General features: G+C 47.1%; 1 protein-coding gene across 3 annotated transcripts in view; it reads left to right on the forward strand.

Moving 5' to 3' along the window:
- LOC140395489 (septin-9-like) overlaps window positions 1-20,334 on the forward strand; it is a 397,275-nt gene that overhangs the window by 63,210 nt on the left and 313,731 nt on the right. For 2 of the 3 annotated variants that reach the window (XM_072483289.1, XM_072483293.1), the window contains exon 2: window positions 18,192-18,248. The exons of the other annotated variant lie outside the window; for it this stretch is intronic. In XM_072483289.1, the coding sequence (XP_072339390.1) occupies window positions 18,192-18,248 (57 nt within the window). The remainder of the gene's footprint in view (window positions 1-18,191; window positions 18,249-20,334) is intronic. 3 annotated transcript variants of the gene reach the window in all.

A 20,334-nucleotide genomic window follows, 5' to 3' on the forward strand; every position in this document is an offset into this window, starting at 1 on the left:
CATGCATTCCGAGGCTCCTCAGCAGGTGTGCCCTAACAGTTTGCCATTGTACTCCCCTTGGCAGAATGAAGGTCATTGAATCTTTTCTACACTGGACCAGTTCTGGTGCACTGCACTCTTGTCTGCTGACAGTGTCCCCTATCACAATCCAGAAATACAGTTCCCTCTGTAATGTGGAATAACACAAGCTGCCACTTGATGCATTTTTGAGTAAAAGATGCTCCAGACTTTGAAGTGATTTCAATGTGTTTTATTGAACTATTAGCACAGTTCTCAATGAGTTTGACTCTCTGTTAAGCTAAATGTAGTAACTCAGTCTAACTGAACCAGCCTTGCTCTAAGCCGCGTGCTGGGGTGTGATGCTGAGGATACACCCTGTCTCACTCTGTAGATATTGGGCTGTGGAAAGAGGCGGGGTGTGAGTGTCTCATCCCTTTTATAGTCCTGACTGCTCATTGGTCATGTCCTATTCTATGTGTTCATTAGCTGCATGTTTGCATATCGTGACATCTTCCCCCTTTTTTTAATGTTTTGTTGGCGTATGTGAATGTATTTACATGTGAATGAGTCTGTCTAACGTGACTGACGGAGGACAAAGGAACAGAGCAAACAAAACAAACGTTCACAAGTCCAGTCTCTGAGGCTTGCATCTGATCCTGGTCGACCGCCGGAGTAGTGGGGGAGGGGACGCCGGCACCTTGACCGGCGGGATGGAAGCCTGACTGGTGGCCTCGTGGTGCGAGGTATCAGGAGGTGGCAATTCAACATATGGAAATGGAGAAGAAAGTGGTTGCGGGCAGGCAACTTTGCGCAGTGCCCGTTGATTCCTTCGCACAATGGAGCTATCAGCCATACGTACAACATAAGAGCGGGGCGCGGCCTGTCGAACAACGACAGCCGGGGCAGACCACCCACCATCCGGTATCTGGATCCTGACAGTGTCTGCCGGGGATAGCACGGCCAGATCGGTGGCATGGGCATCATAGCCCTGCTTTTGATGGTCTCTGAGCTGCTGCATCTTCTGCAGCACCGGGAGGTGATCCAGGTTGGGCAGGTGTATGGCTGGAAGCGTCGTCCGCAGGTCCCTGTTCATCAGGAGTTGAGCTGGTGACATGCCAGTGGACAATGGAGTCGCCCTGTACATGAGCAGTGCAAGGTGTATGTCGGAAGCAGAGTCCGCGGCCTTGCAGATGAGCTATTTCACAATGTGCACCCCTTTCTCGACTTTTCCATTGGACTGCGGATAGTGCGGACTGGAGGTGACATGCTGGAAATTGTATGACCTGGCAAACGTGGACCTTTCTCGACTGCAAAAGCGCGGGCCATTGTCGCTCATGACAGTAATTGGGATGCCATGCCTTGAGAACGTCTCCTTACAGGCTTTGATGACGGTCCGAGAGGTGAGGTCCGGGTGCTTCAGCACCTCAGGGTAATTCGAGAAATAGTCGATGATCAATATGTAGTCGCGACCATTCCCATGAAAGAGGTCGATGCCAACCTTGGACCACGGAGAGGTCACTATGTCATGCTGTTGGAGTGTCTCCTTGCTCTGCGCTGGCTGGAATCGCTGGCAGGTAGCACAGATCAGGACCATGTTTGTGATGTCCTGGCTGATGCCGGGATCAGTAGACCGCTTGCCAGGCTCTGAGTCTGCACTTGTCAATGCCCGGGTGTCCCTCATGAATCTGGCGCAGCACCAAGCGCTGGAGACTGAGCGGAATGACAATCCTGTCCAACTTCAGGAGGATGCCATCAATCACCGTCAGGTCATCCTTCACATTGTAAAATTGTGGGCACTGCCCTTTCTGCCAGCCATTGTTGAGGTTGTGGATGACGTGCTGCAAGAGGGAGTCTTTGGCTGTCTCATCACTGATGAGAACTACCTTCTCATCTGTCGCCGGGAGAGTGCAAGCACACAGCTGCACCTGCGATTCGATGTGTTGGATTGTCGCCAGCGGCTCACTGGGCGAGGTGACGCAGCAATGATGAGCTCCTTGCCAGGTGTGTACACCAAGTTGAAGTCATACCTCCTAAGTTTTTAAGTAGGATTCTCCGCAACCGAGGCGTCATGTCGTTCAGGTCCTTGTGGATGATGTGGATCAGAGGCCTATGATCTGTCTCGACAATGAATGTTGGCAGACCGTAGACATGATCATGAAATTTGAGGATGCCGGTGAGAAGACCCAAGCACTCCTTCTCAATCTGAGCATATTTGGTTTCAGTGGGCGTCATGGCCCTTGATGTGTAGGCTACTGGTGCCCAGGATGATGTGTCATCTCGTTGAAGCAACACCACACCGATGCCATCCTGACTCTCATCTGTGGATATCTTTGTCTACCGGTCCGGGTCGAAGAATGCCAGGACTGGTGCAGTGGTGAGCTTGGCTTTCGGCTCCAGCCACTCTGTCTGGAGTGCCGCCTTCCACTCAAAGGCAGTTGAATTTTTCACCAGGTTGCGTAGGGCCGTGGTGTCTGTGGCTATTTTTGGAATGAACTTGCCCTGAAAATTGACCATACCCAAGAAGCGCAGCACCGCTTTTGTCCTCCGGGAGCTTCATCGCCTCGATGGCCTTGATTTTGTCTGTGTCCGGGCGCACACCATGCTGTGAGATCTGGTTGCCGAGGAACGTGAGCGTTGATGTGCCAAAACAACATTTGGACCTGTTTAACTTTAAGTCGTTGGCATGTACACGGCAGAATACCTTCTGGAGATGGGACACCTGTTCTTCAGGGTCGTGGACCATATGATGATGTCGTCCACGTACACACAAACCCCTTCAATGCCTTCCATCATCTGCTCCATGATGCTATGGAATATCTCCAATGCCGAGATGATGCCAAATGGTATGCAATTGTAGCAGTATCTGCCAAAAAGCATGTTGAAGGTGCAGAGCCTTCTGCTGGACTCTTCCAGCTGGATTTGCCAAAATCCCTGTGATGCATCCAATTTGGTGAAGAAGCGCGCGTGTGCCATCTCACTTGTGAGTTCCTCCCGCTTCAGGATGGGGTACTGTTCCCGCATGATATTCTTATTGAGATACTTGGGATCAATGCAGATGCGCAGGTCCCCCGAAGGCTTCTTTACGCACACCATCGAGCTGACCCAGTCAATCGGTTCTGTGACCTTGGATATGATGCCTTTTTTGCTGAAGATCCTTGAGCTGTGCCTTCAGGCGCACTCTGTGGAGCAGGGAACACGTCGTGGTGCGTGGACCACTGGCTTGGCATCAGGTCATAGCAGAATCTTGTATCGATACGGCAGCGTTCCCATCCCGTTGAACACATGTTGTGGTGTAAACCCTTTGAATGAGGTTCAGCTGCTTGCAGGTGTGCGCACCTAGTAGGGATGCCCTGTCCGGCTTAACAATTTCAAAGCGTAACCGTGCTTGTGTGTGTCGGTTGGATACGTGCAGATGGCAGGATCCCAGTGCTGTGATGGCATTCCCGTTGTAATCCAGGAGCTTGCAGGCAGCTGGAAGTACTGTGGGGGGCTTCTTACTGCATCTGAAGTCTGCCTGTGAGAGAAGGTCGGCAGAGGCACCTGTGTCCAGCTTGAACTGGGTGGGGCAGTGGTTGACCTTCATCACTGCTCGCCATTCGTCCTCGGAATCCACAGCTAGGACTTGCGATGAATCTGGTGTGGCATCTTCACACGTTGCAATAATGCCCACACGGTAGGCGTTGTCCAGGCATCCATCAGCTGGATCCGTTGCACTGCCGGGATCAGAATCTTGTCGGCGTTGTTGCACACTCCGGATGCGCCATCGTCGGTGTCATAATATCCACTCATGTATATAATGAGATGCAGACAGGCAGTGATTGACACATAGGATGACCAGCATAGCCAATCACCAGACAGGACACTACCACTATAAAGCCAGAGGGCACTAGGTTTCCCGCTCTCTCGGGACCCAGCTACTGAGACAGTCAGAGTCCACGAGCCAGCAAGTACAAACACCATGCGGTAGCTAGTAAGTCTGGTCAGGCTACTACAAGGTCACTAGTCAGATCAGTATAGTGTCGACCCACAGCTGAATATATACAGCAGTTCATCTAGTTGAATAAAACAGTGTTGGATCTTCTCCTGTGTTAGACGTCTGTTTCTAACTTCCCTGCATCGAGGGCAGTCCACATCGAACCAACCTGCCTAACACATCATGGTACCAGAGTGATATTGATCTTGACGGACCTACCTCGAGTGAATCAGCATCGACCAGCAAGCAGCCATCCAGCGAAATGCAAAACATCCAGCCTCCTCCGCAACTCCACATCTCCGGCAACCTCGGCGCCAACTGGAAAATCTTCAAACAAAAGCTCCTCTTGTACATCGAGGCCTCCGACCTCGAGGCAGCATTGGATGCCAGGAAGATCGCGCTATTTCTCTCCACTGCGGGGGACCATGCCATCCATATCTACAATTCGCTTACGTTCGCCGATGGCGAAGACAAAACAAAATTCAAAACAGTCCTGCTGAAATTCAACAGCCACTGCGACATTGAGGTGAATGAGAGCTTTGAACGGTACATCTTCCACCAGAGGATCCAGGGTAAGGATGAACCTTTTCAGTCCTTCTTGACCCATCTCCGCATCCTAGCGCAGTCATGTAACTATGACTCGACGGCTGATTCCATGATCCGGGATCAGGTCATTTTCTGGGTCCACTCCGACTCCCTGCGGCAGCAGCCCCTGAAAGTCAAACAGTTGACCCTCTCTGTCGCTATCGAGACGTGAGTTGTCCATGAGCATGCCAAGAATCGTTACTCCCACATCAGGGTGACAGAAACTGCAAAGCTAGCCTCCCACGAGGCAGAAAGGGTGCAGGCCATTGCACAGATGCAGGGCCTGAGCATCAAGGAAAGTGGCCATTTTGCGTGCTTTCCCCGGGTCCTTGCGCATGTGTGCCACGACCGAGTGGACGACGAGACCGAAAATCCGACTGCACAGTTGCGTACTTCGGTGGACCGCACTGCGCGTGCGCGATGGCGCACGGATCGCTGACGTCAATGTCATAACGTGTCCAAATTATAGCTCTGCCCACTTAAAGCGGCAATGTCCAGCAAGAGGACGCCGATGTCTCCAGTGTGGCAAGTTTGGCCACTACGCAGCCCTCTGCAGATCCGCTCCACCGCTCAGCCAGCGATCGCAGCTGTGGCGCAGAAGTATCCACTCAATACAACAAGGCATGCCAGATTCTGATCCCGACAGCCCAACGGACCCTGATGCTGACTGCCTCAAGTCTCCATATCGGGTGGGCATCATAACCACACATGAGCTGGCCTCCACCACACCTGCGCAACGCCTCTCGATCCTCAGTGTGGACCCTGACGACGAGTGGTGTGCTGTCCTCAGTTAACAAGGCTCGCATCTGATTTAGCTGGACACCGGCGCGTCTGCGAACCTCATCTCACAATCCGACCTCGACACCATCCGGGCCAGACCAAGCATTTGGTCAATCTGATATAAAGTTTCTGGGCGACCACATCTCACGGCAGGGTGTGCGGCCAGACGCCGACAAGGTCTTGGCGATCAACGTCATGAAGACCCCGGAGGACAAGAAGGCGATCCTCCGCTTCCTCGGGATGGTCAACTTTCTCAGGAAATTCATTCCCAATATGGCATCCCACACCACGGCCCTCCGCCATCTCGTCAAGAAGTCAATGGAATTCCAGTGGCTTCCCACACATGAAGCGGAATGGCGTGAGCTGAAGGCAAAGCTCACCGCAGCCCCAGTTCTAGCGTTCTTCGACCCAACCAAGGAAACCAAGATATCAACTGATGCAAGCCAGGACGGCATTGGGGTGGTGCTCCTCCAGCGAGATGACTCCTCGTCCTGGGCTCCAGTGACATATGCCTCCAGGGCCATGACGCCCACTGAGCAACGGTATGCCCAGATCGAAAAGGAGTGTCTGGGTCTCCTGACCGGAATAGTCAAGTTTCATGATTACGTTTACGGCCTGCCGAAATTCATGGTGGAAACGGACCACAGGCCTCTAGTCCACATAATCCAGAAGGATTTAAATGACATGACACCTCGGTTACAGCGAATTCTTCTTCGACTCCGCCACTATGACTTCGACCTTGTCTACACGCCAGGCAAAGAGCTGATCATTGGAGATGCCCTATCCCGGTCCATCACCACACCGTGTGAACAAGGTGACTTCATCTGCCACATAGAAGCGCAAGTTCAATTGTGTGCCACCAACCTCTCAGCCTCTGACGAACAGGTGGTCCAAATTCGTGAGGAAACGGCCAAGGATCCTTTACTGCAGCGTGTGATGCAGCACCTTACCCATGGCTGGCAGAAGGGACAATGTCCCCAATTCTTTAATGTGAAAGACGAGCTGACGTTTATGGAGGGAATCCTTCTGAAACTCGACAGGATCGTTATTCCTCAAAGCATGCAGGCTGTGGTGCTGGGTCAACTCCATGAGAGTCACCTTGGAGTCGATAAATGCCAACGCAGAACTCGGGAGGCGGTTTACTGGCCGGGCATCAACCAGGATATTGACAACACGGTCCTCAACTGTCCCATCGGCCAGATGTTTCAACCGGCTCAACCCAAGGAAACATTGCAAAGCACGAGATTGTGACCTATCCGTGGTCCAAAGTAGGTGTCGACCTTTTTCACGCCAAGGGGCGTGACTACGTACTCCTGGTCGACGACTTCTCCAGTTACCCAGAAGTGGTGAAACTGTCTGACCTCACGTCGAAGGCGGTCATCAAAGCCTGCAAAGAAACATTCGCCAGACACGGGGTACCGCTCACGGTAATGAACGACAACGGTCCGTGCTTTTACAGCCAAGAATGGTCTGATTTTGCACAACTTCCGTCACGTTACCCCCAGTCCCCACTACCCGCAATCAAACGGGAAGGTCGAGCAAGGGGTCCATATTGTCAAGCGCTTGCTGTGCAAAGCTGCAGACTCAGGCTCCGACTTCAACCTGGCAATGCTGGCATACAGGGCAACCCCACTGTCCACTGGGTTGTCTCCAGCGCAGATGCTCATAAATCGCACTCTTGAGGACCACAGTTCCAGCCATCCATGTTCCAGACCTTGACCACCTCACGGTACCACAAAAAGTGCAGCAGTCCCGGGCCCAACAGAAGGCCACATATGATGCTCATGCCACGGATTTACCTGAGCTGGCTCCAGCCGATCATGTTCGCGTCCAGTTGCCTGAGGGCGGTTGGTCAGCCACAACTGTTGTCAAACAAGTTGCCCCGAGGTCTTTCATTGTTCGCATGGCTGATGGCTCCCTGCTACGGCGCAACAGACGGGCATTGCGAAGAGTTCCACGCCCACCTGACCGCAGTGCTCCGCCGGCTATCATGCTTCCTCCTGACGTACCCTTCCACGAGGCCACCGATCTGCCAGCGATCCTGCCGGCCCACGCGACCACCGCAATGGCAGCGATCCCACCTCTCCACGTGCTAGCGGCTCCTGATCCACCTCTGCGGCGATCAACATGAATTCGTCGCCAGCCACAAAGACTGAATCTGTAGACTTAACTTTGGTAAATTCTGTGACTGAATCCATCGACTTAACTCTTGTAAATATTACCTAGTTTGCCATGTATCTGCACCAGCGACACCTTCCCATGTATATACGTTTGTTCAATCACCGTTTGTATATAGTCAGGTGTATATACATACCTCAGTATTTATATAACTCAAAAAAAAAGGTGAGAGATGTCATAATATCCACTCATGTATATAATGAGATGCAGACAGGCAGTGATTGACACACAGGATGACCAGTAAGCATACAACACAGCACAGCCAATCACCAGACAGGACACTACCACTATAAAGCCAGAGGGCTCTAGGTTTCCAGCTCTCTCGGGACCCAGCTGCTGAGACAGTGAGAGTCCATGAGCTAGCAAGCACAAACACCATGCGGTAGCTAGTAAGTCTGGTCAGGCTACTATAAGGTCGTTAGTCAGATCAGTATAGTGTCGACCCACAGCTGAATATGTACAGCAGGTCATCTAGTTGAATAAAACAGTGTTGGATCTTCTCCTGTGTAAGATGTCTGTTTCTCACTTCCCTGCGTCAAGAGCAGTCCACATCGAACCAACCTACCTAACACATCAGTCGGAATTGGGAGCGCTGGCTCCTGACTGGTGGTGCAGATCTGCACAGGGCTGCATAGTGGCCTGGCTTCCCGCAGTTCAAACAACATCTGCCTCTTGCAGGGCAGCGTTTCTTTAAATGGGCGGTGCCACAGTTCGAACACGTCATGACGTCGGCGTCCTGACGCCCCCATGCGCCGTTGCACATGCGCAGTGCGGTTCTCAGACATCTGCACCTGCGCAATGCGGGTTTCGGCCGCTTTGTTATCCCGTTCGTATCGCGCATGCGTCGGGCCCCGGGAAGAGCGCGCAAAATGGCTGCTTATGTCAATGTCGAGGCGCTGCATCCGGGCGATGGCCTGAACACACTCCGCCTCGTGGGAGGCTAGTTTATCATTTTCTGCCATTTTGTACTGGGAATAGCGATTTTCAGCGTGCTCATGCACTGTGCATGTTTCAAGCACGACTGGCAGGGTCATATGCTTGATCTTCAGTTACTGCTCTCTCATAGGATCAAAGTGAATGATTTGGTCTCTGATCATGGAGTCAGTGATGTCACCGAAGTTGCAGGATTGCGCTAGCAGTCTAAGGTTAGTTAAATATGAGTTGAAGGATTTGTCTTTACCTTGCAATCGCTGCTTGAATATGTAGCGCTCGAAGATTTTGTTGGTGTCCACCTCATAGTGGCTGTCAAACTTGTCCAGGATGGTCTGAAACTTTGTCTTGTCCTGGTCTTCGGCGAGCTAGTCCTGGTCTTTGGCGAAGTGAAAGGAGTTGAATATTTCCAAGGCGTGATCACCCGCTGTGGTGAGGAAAAGAGCTATCTTCCGTGCATTAGACACCCCATTGAGGTCTGATGCTTCGACGTAAAGCTGAAATTTCTGCTTGAATGTCCGTCAGTTGGCACTGAGATTGCCAGACGTCCTGAGCTGGTGAGGAGCCGGAATCTTTTCCATTGTGCCGGTATACATTCGTTGGTCGTCACAGATCTTGCTGAGTTGAACAAACTAGATTGAACAGACTCCTGATATCATGTTGTGATTTGTAATAACACAAGCTGCCACTTGATGCAGTTTTGAGTAAAAGATGCTCCAGACTTTGAAGTGAGTTCAATGTGTTTTATTGAACTATGAGCACAGTTCTCAATGAGTTTGACTCTTTGCTAACCTCAATACAGTAACTCAGTCTAACTGAACCAGCCTTGCTCTAAGCCACGTGCTGGGGTGTGATGCTGAGGATACACCCTGTCTCACTCTGTAGATGTTGGTCTGCGGAAAGAGGCAGGGTGTGAGTGTTTCATCCCTTTTATACTGAGATACCACCCCTGAGTGTCCTGACTGCTCATTGGTCGTGTCCTATTAGCTGCATGTTTGCATATCATGACACCCTCAATGCCTGATCAGAGCTGCCAAGTCAGAGCTGCGAAGTGTAGCAACAGAGAAAATGGACATATCCATGTAAAGCCTGGCCTTCTCTGGCTACATGAACATTGGCAACACTAAGTTCAAGTTGTGTATCTGTCCCTTGAATGTAAGCATGGTTAAAGAAGATAAAGGCAAGAGTGATTTTTTTTTTTAAATCACAAATTTGTGTCACAACTTTGGCATTGTTCTGAATATGGGGAAAATAATTTGAAGGCATTATTAAATTTTAACAAAGCAAATGATTTTCTAAATAATAAATGACCGCCCTTTGTGTTAGTCAGTTGAAGTGTTTTTTTAAGGAAGCTAACCCAGCTGTAGATTGAGTCACACACACTGACTCACAGACAGCCCTGCCATGTTTTTGAAACAGAAAAGATTTATTAGAAGAACAATTTTGGTTTTGGTTAAAATGTATTTCTTTTGAATTCTGTGGTCTCCATTCAGTGGTAAGTTAAGTACTTTTGTTTTTAATCCACATCAACTCCAGCTTTTTTTTGAACATGAAATATATTTTTCCAACTGGCCTGCCAATCCGCTCGAGCAAATGTTCTTTTCAAACCCAGCTTGACCTTGCCAGTACTTTATTTTTTTTCAGTCTGCGTTCAACTAAGGTTTGAGATTTTTTGGGGGGAGGAAACACAAAATGGGGACCATCAAATTAATGGTTAATCTACAGTCTGAACTGGGACAATGGAGAATCTGCTAAAGGTTTTAAAGACACTCAGATGATCAGTTTTTAACTCTGGCAAGCTGACATTGCTTTTGGTTGCAGCCCCAGACATTAAACATCCAGTCGCAAGCCACTGTTTTCTTAACATAAAGCATTCATAGTTGCAAGTTGATTCTTGATTTCATTCATTCCAAATTACATTATGCAATGGCTGTTGTCATAGTTCTTGAAGATATAAATCTTTCTCCCTTCCAGAAATGAAATGTAAGAATATTGTAATATTATTACTTTCAGTCCCCCTATCCATTGGTCAAAAACTGGTGACGTGGAAACAATTGGCTGCTGCTAATCTTTACAGTAGTGTCATTTGGAGGCAGATATCAAAACTGGCAGCGTACCAATATTTAGTATGAAACTTAGTAGCAGTTGTAACTTCAGTTCTCTGCCTTCTGTTTTTTTTCAGAAACAGAACAAGCTTCTGAGAAAATCTCTCAAGAAATTAGGTTTAAGAAAAAGATCTTTTACTAAGTACTAAGTTGAAGAATTGTGCTGTTTTCTGTTGGTGTCCTTGAATGTGGTTGCATTTCATTGTCTCCACTGCCCCCCTGCAGTCCTCCAGGTTAAGCGGATACTGAATTTGTATCAAAACCATGGAATGAATGCACAAAAGTGAAGTGTTGGGTACTCTAATACACAGACGAACCAACACGGTTGTGAATGGTACAACGCAGTTTTATTTCAATGAACTATTAACATATTAAACTCTGGTATTCAGCACATGGTGAACCTCTGAGTGGCTGGCAATGAGGTCTGTGCCCTGAGCCCTCTCCTGCTCGAGTGCCCAGGAAGTGTCATGTTCCCTGCTTTGTACTGTGTATGCTCTTGTCCGTGATTGGCTGTCGTGTTTTGTGTGTTGATTGGTTCGTTGATCTGTCCATCATTATGTGTGTATGTATGTGCTGTGATGTTCATCTGAATATCATGACAAAAAGGACAAGCCTGTAAGAGTTGGGAGGGCAACCTGTCAATAGACAATGGAAACAATAACCTTCCAGTAGCTTATTGTAGTTAGAAATGGACAAAAAACATCAAATGAGGGTTGCTCAAAAGTGATTGAGCAATTTGAGGTGGTCAGCTAGGAACAATATCCTGATTTTTCTATTGTCTGAAATGAGTGCATGATTTCAATGTTTTTTAGTTATTGTGGCAATTGTCAGTAAAACCAATTTTACTGAGTCGGATGGTCTGAACAACTAATCAACACCTACCGTGGGGAATCTCGCTAAAGGAGAGAGTTTTCCTAGTTAATAATAATCTTTATTAGTGTCATAAGTATGCTTACATTAACACTGCAATGAAGTTACTGTGAAAATCCCCTGGTCGCCACACTCCGGCACCTGTTCGGGTACAGAGAGAGACAGAATTCAGAATGTCCAATTCATCTAACAAGCACATCTTTCGGTACTTGTCGGAGGAAACCGGAGCACCCGGAGGAAACCCACGCAGGCACGGGGAGAACATGCAGACTCCGCACAGACAGTGACCCAAGCGGGAATGGAACCCGGGGCCCTGGCGCTGTAAAGCAATAGTGCTTGCCACTGTTCTACCGTGCAGCCCTTAGAAAAAGTGTGCTATGGACTAGCTTGAAAAGTGCAGCTAATGAAGCAACTTTGTAAATAAGGTTTGTTTATTCAATTGAAGTCTCCAGGAGTATACCTTCACATCTGCCAACAATGCTTTGATCCTGGCATTGCTCTAGTCCTACACCTGTGGATATTGCATTTTGAAACGAAAGCTGAAGGAAAGAAAATACTCACCTGAGTACTTTTCTTCGGGCAAATAAACCCATTCGATATTCCACAGAGCACAGGAGTCAATACATAGAACATCTCTTGAGTTTTATTTCCTAGCAAACTAAATAGGGTAGGAGGCAAAATGCTAAGCAATCCTCCTGAGCACATGCGGAAGTCAGACCAACAATCTTATTCGCAGTCTTCCAGCGCATCTGACTCCAAATTATTCAGTGAGATCATAGATTTAGTGAAGGGTCATTTTTAACCCCAAACAATCCGTCATAAGCCAGAGATTCAAGATTTATTTGAGGATGAGAGCATCAGGCGAATCGGTTGTAACGTATGTAGTGATGTGTGGAGGACCAAACCTTCTGGGTTGTGATTGGCTTACAGTAATCAAGTTGAATTGGCCTGAAATCTTCAAATCGCAAGCAGGGGGTTTGCCAAAACTAAGAAAATACGACAATGTCTTCTGTGATGAAGTCTGTGATGAATTAGGCAAAATCAAAGGTTTGCATGCTAAGATCTACATTGCTCCAGTGGCAACTCCCTAGTTGTTTAGGGAAGAACGCCTGACAAGAAAAAGTGGATGATTGATTATACCAGGAGGAAGAACTCTGCATCATTCAGTTGGTTTAGTTTTTGGAATGGGCAGCACCCATCGTCCTCGTATTGAAACCGGATAAGTCCATCCACATTTATGGTGATTAGAAGCTACCAGTTAATCAGGTCGCCAAGCTGAATAAATTTCCAATTCTGAGAATTGAAGACCTGTATGGAAAGCTGGCAGGAGGTCAATCCTACACAAAGCTGCACATGAGTATCAGCCACTCGGATTAGATTATATTTCCTGGGGGTATATCATGATAAATACACACAATGGCCTATTCCAGTACACACGTCTGCACTTTGGTGTATGGCACATTCCAAAGGGCAATGGAGAGTCTGCTACAGTGGCTACCATGTGTTGTAGTATACCTTGCAACTGGAACAACAGAGGCCAAGAATCTAGCAAACGTCGAAGACATGTTAAAGACCTTTCCAGAGCCTGGAGTCTGTCTCAGGAAGAAGTACATCTTTCAAGCCATTTGGGTGGCCTACCTGGGGCACAGTGTAGACACAAGGATTACACCCGTGGAAGAAAAGGTCAAGGTGATAAAGGAGTTGCCTTCCCCCATAAACATAACTAAACATAAATCATTTTGGAGGATTGTAAGCTATTATGGAAGGTTTTTACTCTGCTTATAAAACTGTAGAATTCCTAAACTGCGGAAATAGGCCATTCAGCCCATCGAGTCTGCACTGACCCTCTGAAAGAGCACCCTATCCAGGCCCACTTCCCCAACCTATCCCCATAATCTCACCTAACCTGCACATCTTTTCACACCAAGGGGAAATTCAGCATGGCCAATCCACCTAACCTGCACATCTTTGGACTGTGGGGGGAAACCGGAGCACCCGGAGGAAACCCACGCAGACACTGGGAGAAAGTGCAAATTCCACACAGACAGTCACCCAAGGCTGGAATTGAACCCAAGCCCCTGACACTCAGGCAACTATGCTAACCACAATCGACATTACTGGCCCATTGCATATTCTGCAAAGGAAACACCATCATTGGTCTTGGAAGGGTCCCCAAGAAGAGGTTTTCAACAGAGTGAAGCAATTGCTGTATTCCTCAAACATGTTGGTGCATTTTGATCTATCTAAAAAACTGATATTGACCTGAAACACCCCTCCATTTGGTGTGTGCGTGGTGTTGTCCCATGAGATGGACGACAGCTCTGGACGGCCGTTGGGATATGTGTCAACAACCCTCTCATTGGCTAAAAAAAGCGAGTCACAAATCGAGAAAGAAGGACTATCAATAGTCTTCGGCATAAAGAAATTCCGCCAGTACTTACATGATAGACAGCTTACCATCCTTTTTGACGACAAATCGCTTTTGGACCTCTTCAGAGAGGATAGGGCAATCCTGTCGATAGCCACAGCAAGAATGCAATGACTAATACAATGCTAATGAGTTGCTTGTGCCAAAAGAAGTACCTGTTATTACAATTCCTGTTAACATCAATTCTGTGGAAACATCTTAAAACTGTAGAATTACTCTTCCCAGAAACCAAAAACCTCCTCAAAGACTTCATTTATAACTATTGAATCTGTGCATATAATGTGTAATTGCCATTCCGGACTAAGTACAAATGTAATTATTTCTCAGATTTTGATGGTGTTTTCTATTCACCTGCATAAAGTAATTTCGTAAATAAGGATTGTAGAAAGGAGTTAAAGGGGGAGGGATGTGGTGATTGTCACTTTAAGACCAGCCTTACTAAGTAAGGGTCATGTGGTCTGAACACTCCATCCAGGCCGAATTTTGTTAAGGGAGGGAGTTGGAAGGAGTTTTTTCTAGTTGTGAAGGGTGGATTATGGACTAGCTCGAAGCATTGCAGCTAATGTAACAACCTTGTAAATGAAAGTTCATTCTTTTTTAACTTAAGAAGCCACTGGGAGTACATACTGATTGATTTTATTTCAAATGGGAAGACTTGCTCAACTCCTCTCGCATTTTGATATTCAAAAAGCAACTCTTCCTCACAACTTTGATTACTTGTGCAACTGCCCTTGCATCTATAACAGAACCATGATGACTACAAAAACCAGCAACATAGAAAAATACTCCAAGATACTTCACAGCTACTTAATCGGCCAATAACCCAGTGAAGGCAATATATATATATATTTTTTTTAAATTTTATTCTCCATTTTCACACTTTCCTTCAAAATTTACACCCCACCCACAAACAGTAAACGGTAACAAATACAAAATCAATCCCCTTAATAATACAAACAATACCATTCCCCCCACCACCCCAAACAACGGCCCACCTGTCAATATATGCATCCAGTAAAACAAACCCTCCCACGGTGGCAACAAAGAAACAAAGGAGAAAAAGAAAAAGGAGTCCGGGACCCCCCATGGTCACCATTGACCTATAGAGTCCACTCCCCCGCCGCCCCCCGACACTCAATGCCCTCCAACCTCTGAAAGAGTACCATATATGATACCCAGGAGTTGTACACCCCCCCCCAGTCTCCAACTCTCCCGTCCACTGCCTCTTGTAAAACTCCTCCCCCCAACCTCGAATCCTTCCCCCCCAACTTTCCACCCTGGCTAGACCACTCCGACCCTGTTCTGCCAGGCTGCGATGGCCGCAGCCCCTCGCCCCCCACCCCCCCCCCCCCCACCTCACTCCCGTTCACTGACCGGCTTAAACCGGCCAGCGTGGAGGCCCCCGCCCGGGTCCCTTTCCCCCTTGCCCGGCCCTAGGAAAGCCCAGAAATCCCCTTTCAGCACACAAACTCCCCATATCCACATACACCCCAAAGAGCCCTAATTTCGAGTGAAAGTCCCATCACTTCCCTTGTCCAAATATATACATTGGCTCCTTTAGCCCATACACCCGCACGCAGTGAAACAAAAAAGAAGAAAATACAGTCATGAGGTTACATCGGCACATGGCCATTTCTCAATTTCTCAGTTCTGCCACAGTCCTTCGGCCTTCGCAAACTCCTCCGCTGCTTCCGCCGTTCCAAAATAAAAGTCCCGGAGCTTGTAAGTCACCCTCAGCTTCGCTGGATATACAATGCCGCACTGCACCTTGCTAATGTACAGTGCCCTCTTCACCCAGTTGAAGGCAGCCCGCCTCCTCGCCATCTCCACCGTAAAGCCCTGGTATACACGTATACCAGCTCCAGCCCACTGCACCATCCGCTTCTGCTTGGCCCAGCTCAGGACCTTCTCCTTCACACTGTACCTACGGAAGCGCAGAGTCACTGCCCTTGGCAGCTCTCTCGCCTTTGGTACAGGCCTCCACGACCGATGAGCCCGATCCAGTTCATATCGGGAGGGCTCTTCCCCCTCCCCCAATAGTTTCGCCAGCATCGCGGCAAAATACTCAGTCGGTATCGATCCTTCAACTCCTTCGGGCAGCCCCACAATCCTCAAATTCTGTCGTCTGGATCTGTTTTCCAGGTCTTCCATTTTTCCTCGCAGATCCTTGTTAATGCCCATCACCTTCCACATCTACTTCCCCATCGAGGCAAGTTGATCACCGTGCTGCAAAAATGTCTCCTCCACTTCCTTCTGCGCCTCCCCTTGCTCTCGCACCTCCGCCACTGTGCTCGCCACCGCCTTCGTCACCGGGAAATCGCCTCCTCCACCAGCGCACTCAAAATTTCCTTCATCTCCTTCCTCATTGTCTCCATGTATTTTGTAAACTGCCTTTCGAATTCCGCAGCCATCACCTTAGTTATTTCTTCAGCCGTAGCAATGCGGCTGGTGCTCCAGCCTCCATTTTCTTTGGGGACCCCGCGATGACCTTTCCACTCCCCGACGGACCTTCAGCTGTTTTCCTTACGGACGTTCATTTGCTCACCCTCGACATTTTTCTTTACTGTGCCTTCACTCTGCCACCTCTGTGCCTTCTCGCTGTTTTTGCCGCCTCCGTGGACCCTGGGACCGGGCTTAAAGCCCCGAAAATGCCGTTCCCGAACGGGAGCCCTTCATTGTGCGGCCGCCTCCCGCCCACCGTCACCGGAAGTCCAGTGAAGGCAATATTCAGTGGAACCAAAAGTCTGTTTAATATGTTTAGGTCTTCATTTTTCTTCTATACTCATCAGGAAACTTTTTCTTTACCTGTTTTAATTTGTTTCATTTCGTTATCCTTACTCTGCATTTCAGTGGTTTAATTAACTACCATAACTGATGTGTTGGGCATGCCGGGTCTGCGAGAACTGTGTTTACCGCAGCAGTGAGAGAGACAGGCTTCCAACACTTGAAGAAATGCAACTCGATTTTATTGAACTCTTAACTATCATACATACTTTAACTGTGGGTTGACACTATGCTGACTTGACTGGAGACCTGAGGCTAACCTGACCAGACTATCTTACTACCACATGGCGTATGTTCTAGTTGCTGCTCACGGGCTCTGACTGTCTCAGAGGCTGGATCCCAAGAGAGCGGGAAAACTAGTGCCCTCTAGCTTTATAGTGGTCGTGTCCTGTCTGGTGATTGGCTGCTGTGTTCTGTGTGTTCACTGATCTCCTATGTGTCAATCACTGCTTGTTTGTGCACCATCATATACCTGTGTGTATATTATGACAATAACTACCAGTGCAATGGCATGGCTTAGCAATCCGTCATGGGTGAAACCCAGCTTCCATACTGAGAACTTCCAACATCCTCCGAATTTATCTTAATGCCTGAGGAATCTAAACCTTCCCTTTCCTGCATCTGGGATGCAGCAGTATATTTAGCCTGTCATGCTTGAATGATTTATCATACAGCATCAGGAGTAATTTCTGTGCTGCTTTGAAATCTTGGACTTTGGACCTCTCCTTTGAAAGTTAACTTCCAATATTTGGTCTTCACTCTGCTCCTTGCTATGTCATTGATTCCTGTGTGACCCATACTTTAAATCTGGTTTTCTTCTCTCCTTACAACTTGCCATGTTACATCCCTTTTCACATTGGCACAAAAGGGTGGAATACCATTCAGCCAGAAATCGTTGCATGCCCCAGTGATTAAATTCCATGTCTCCACTCCCAGCACTTAATATTTACCAGCTTTCTTGGCTTGAGTGTGGCTTCATCATCAGTTTACCATGGGTGTGATTATAATTGCTGATATGATCAGTCCCTGTTCCGTATTTAAAAAGCAATTCACTGTGTTAAACGCTGTTGGGTATTTTACACATGCACAGTAACAGCTGTGTTGTAGGTCAGGGTACATGTTATACAAGCTGCCAGTTTTGTCTTTATATTGTAGTATCTATAATAAAATCTAACAAAAAATGTTTTCATCCCACCCTCTGCAGCTGTCTGAATCAAGTGGTTCTTGCCACTAAGGGACGGAGGATAGAACTGCTGCCTGACTAATGTCGTCTTCAGTTATAAACTTCTGAAATAACACCGGAATCATTATTTGGCAGAACTTTCAACCATTCTTGCTGGTGATCTGGTCTGAAGTTTAATTTAAGATGTCGCTTTGACACCACTACGTAGGCCTTTGAACTGAATAGACTTTTCGAGCAGTGGGGGATCTTTGCAACTCATCATTTTTCTCTCATGGAGCAAAGATGACTGTAATAAATTCGTGGAAAGAAAGGGGAAATTAAACTCGGATGATTATTTCAACATGTTGTGAATATTATGCTTTACTGTTATTTTAGGAATTACAAGGACAGCTAGTGGAAAATTGAGAAGAACCTCTGATATAGCAAGTCCAAGTAAGTAACCACAAAATTAACATTTGGTCTGGAGGACATCAGCAGCTTGTCAAATTTAACATAAAAATATGCAAAGGAAATTGGCCCGACCAATCCGTGCTGGCATTCATGCACTTGAGTCTCCTCCCATCCTTTCTAATCTACCCCTCTTCCTCCACTGCTTCCCTTAACTGCACCTCTACTATTCACTTCAACTACTGCCTGTGGCATTGGGTTTGACATTCTCCCCGCTCTCTGGATGAAGAAATTGCTTTTGAATTCCTGATTTAGTGCCTATATCCTGGTGATGGCCTCTCAATTTGCTCTTCCTCACAAGTAGAAGCACCATCTGTGTTACTCTGTCAAAACCTTTCATGGTTTAAAAGAGCTTAATTAGATCATTGTTCAGGCTTTTAGCGAAGAAAATGGAGACACAGTCCGTTCATCCTTTCTGATGGGTATAACATTGCGGCTCTGGTGTTATCCTTGCAAATTATTTTTACACTTTATATTTCATGGGCGTGATCTAGCGCCTGGTCACGCTGGTGGGATATTCCAGTCCCATGCCGGTGCATGGGTTTCCCGTCAACGAGGGGTGCAGTCATTGGGAAATCCCATTGACAATGGCAGGTTTGGTAAATCCCACTGGTGGGCTGCCTCCGCCGCTGGAAAATGCGTGGTGGGTTGGTCGGTAAATACCGCCCCGTGTTGCTATATTGTTTGTTTGTAGTATTGCAGCCAGGGCTGTATACAGTATCCCGATGGTGGTTTGATCAAGGTTTGACGTAAAATTTGTGTCACTTCTATCTCTCTTGAAATAAACTTACTTGCTTTTTTAAGGGCCTAGTTAACCATATTTTTGTGATTTGTGACTATAAATATAAGTTGCTGCTGTTGCACTTCTAGATCCCTTTTCTCCACAACCCTATTTACACTCTTAATTTCCAAATGGTCTGTGACCTCCTTATATTTCTTACCAAAATGGAACACCTCAAACTTATGTGTTGAAATTAATTTGCCAATTATTGGCAAGATTATTAATTTTGTCATATAAACCATGTCATTCTTCCTTGGTATTGACTTTCCCATCCCAACCAATCATCTAAGGATTTAGAAGTTGTGTATGTGATTCCAAATTCTAAATTATGCCCCAAAGTGACCCCAACATCGTTCATTGTCGGACTCCACATCTGTCATGAGAGTATGTGAGTAATTCAAAAGAGGAAGATGTTTATCTGGTGCCTTTCAAGATCTCTCAAAATACTTAACAAACAATGAAGTACCTTTGAAGTGTCATCTCTGTGTTCTATGTCAGTTACCTAATGAAGCCTTTTGTCATATGACACGTGTCATATGTTGTGTACTTCATTCATCGCTGTAGAATTTTCCCACAGTATTTAATCCAGTTTCCTTTTTACTTGGGAATGAATTGGTAATATTGTTTGAAAACAATTGCTTCTTCAGTAAGGTCAATGGGTATACTGTCACCGGAGAGCAGATACAATCCAATTCTCTTATGTAGTTAGTGCAAACAACAGGATAAAAAACCAGGAGAGAACTTTCAAGCGTTGTTGAGCAAAGGAGAATATTGTAATTCCTACGTCTGCTAGTCTGTTTGAACAACATTTAAGATAAAGAGCAGGAAACATTATAGATTTGTAGCTGTTTTAAAGACCGATATAGATTTACCTTCGCTGGAAACACAAAACGGACACTCAAATGCATTTATTTTTCCTTTCTATGGATTCAATTCACTGTCACCCATTTTATGGCACAGACGAAGACTAGCTGATATGTTACTTTTTCTTTCTCTGCATGCTAAATGGGTAGATTGAGGCAGTGACCTTAACCATGTTTGTGTTCTGAGGAATTACATGGCTATTTTGAACTATGAAGCTGACCTGAGATTTGAAAACAGAAAGCTTTAGCCCAGAGTGCGTTCTGGGGGGTGCATGGGAGTGACATCAGTGCAAAGCTCATTCACATGCCTGAATTTCAGGCCTGCGGTAGCTTAACTCACAGGCTTCAATTTAAATGTTGCTTCTCCACTTTTCTCCCCTAGGATGGACCAAGAGCAACTGGCAAAGGGGAAATGGTCAGACATTGC

This window comes from Scyliorhinus torazame, chromosome 18, assembly GCF_047496885.1.
Source record: "Scyliorhinus torazame isolate Kashiwa2021f chromosome 18, sScyTor2.1, whole genome shotgun sequence".
NCBI lineage: Eukaryota > Metazoa > Chordata > Chondrichthyes > Carcharhiniformes > Scyliorhinidae > Scyliorhinus > Scyliorhinus torazame.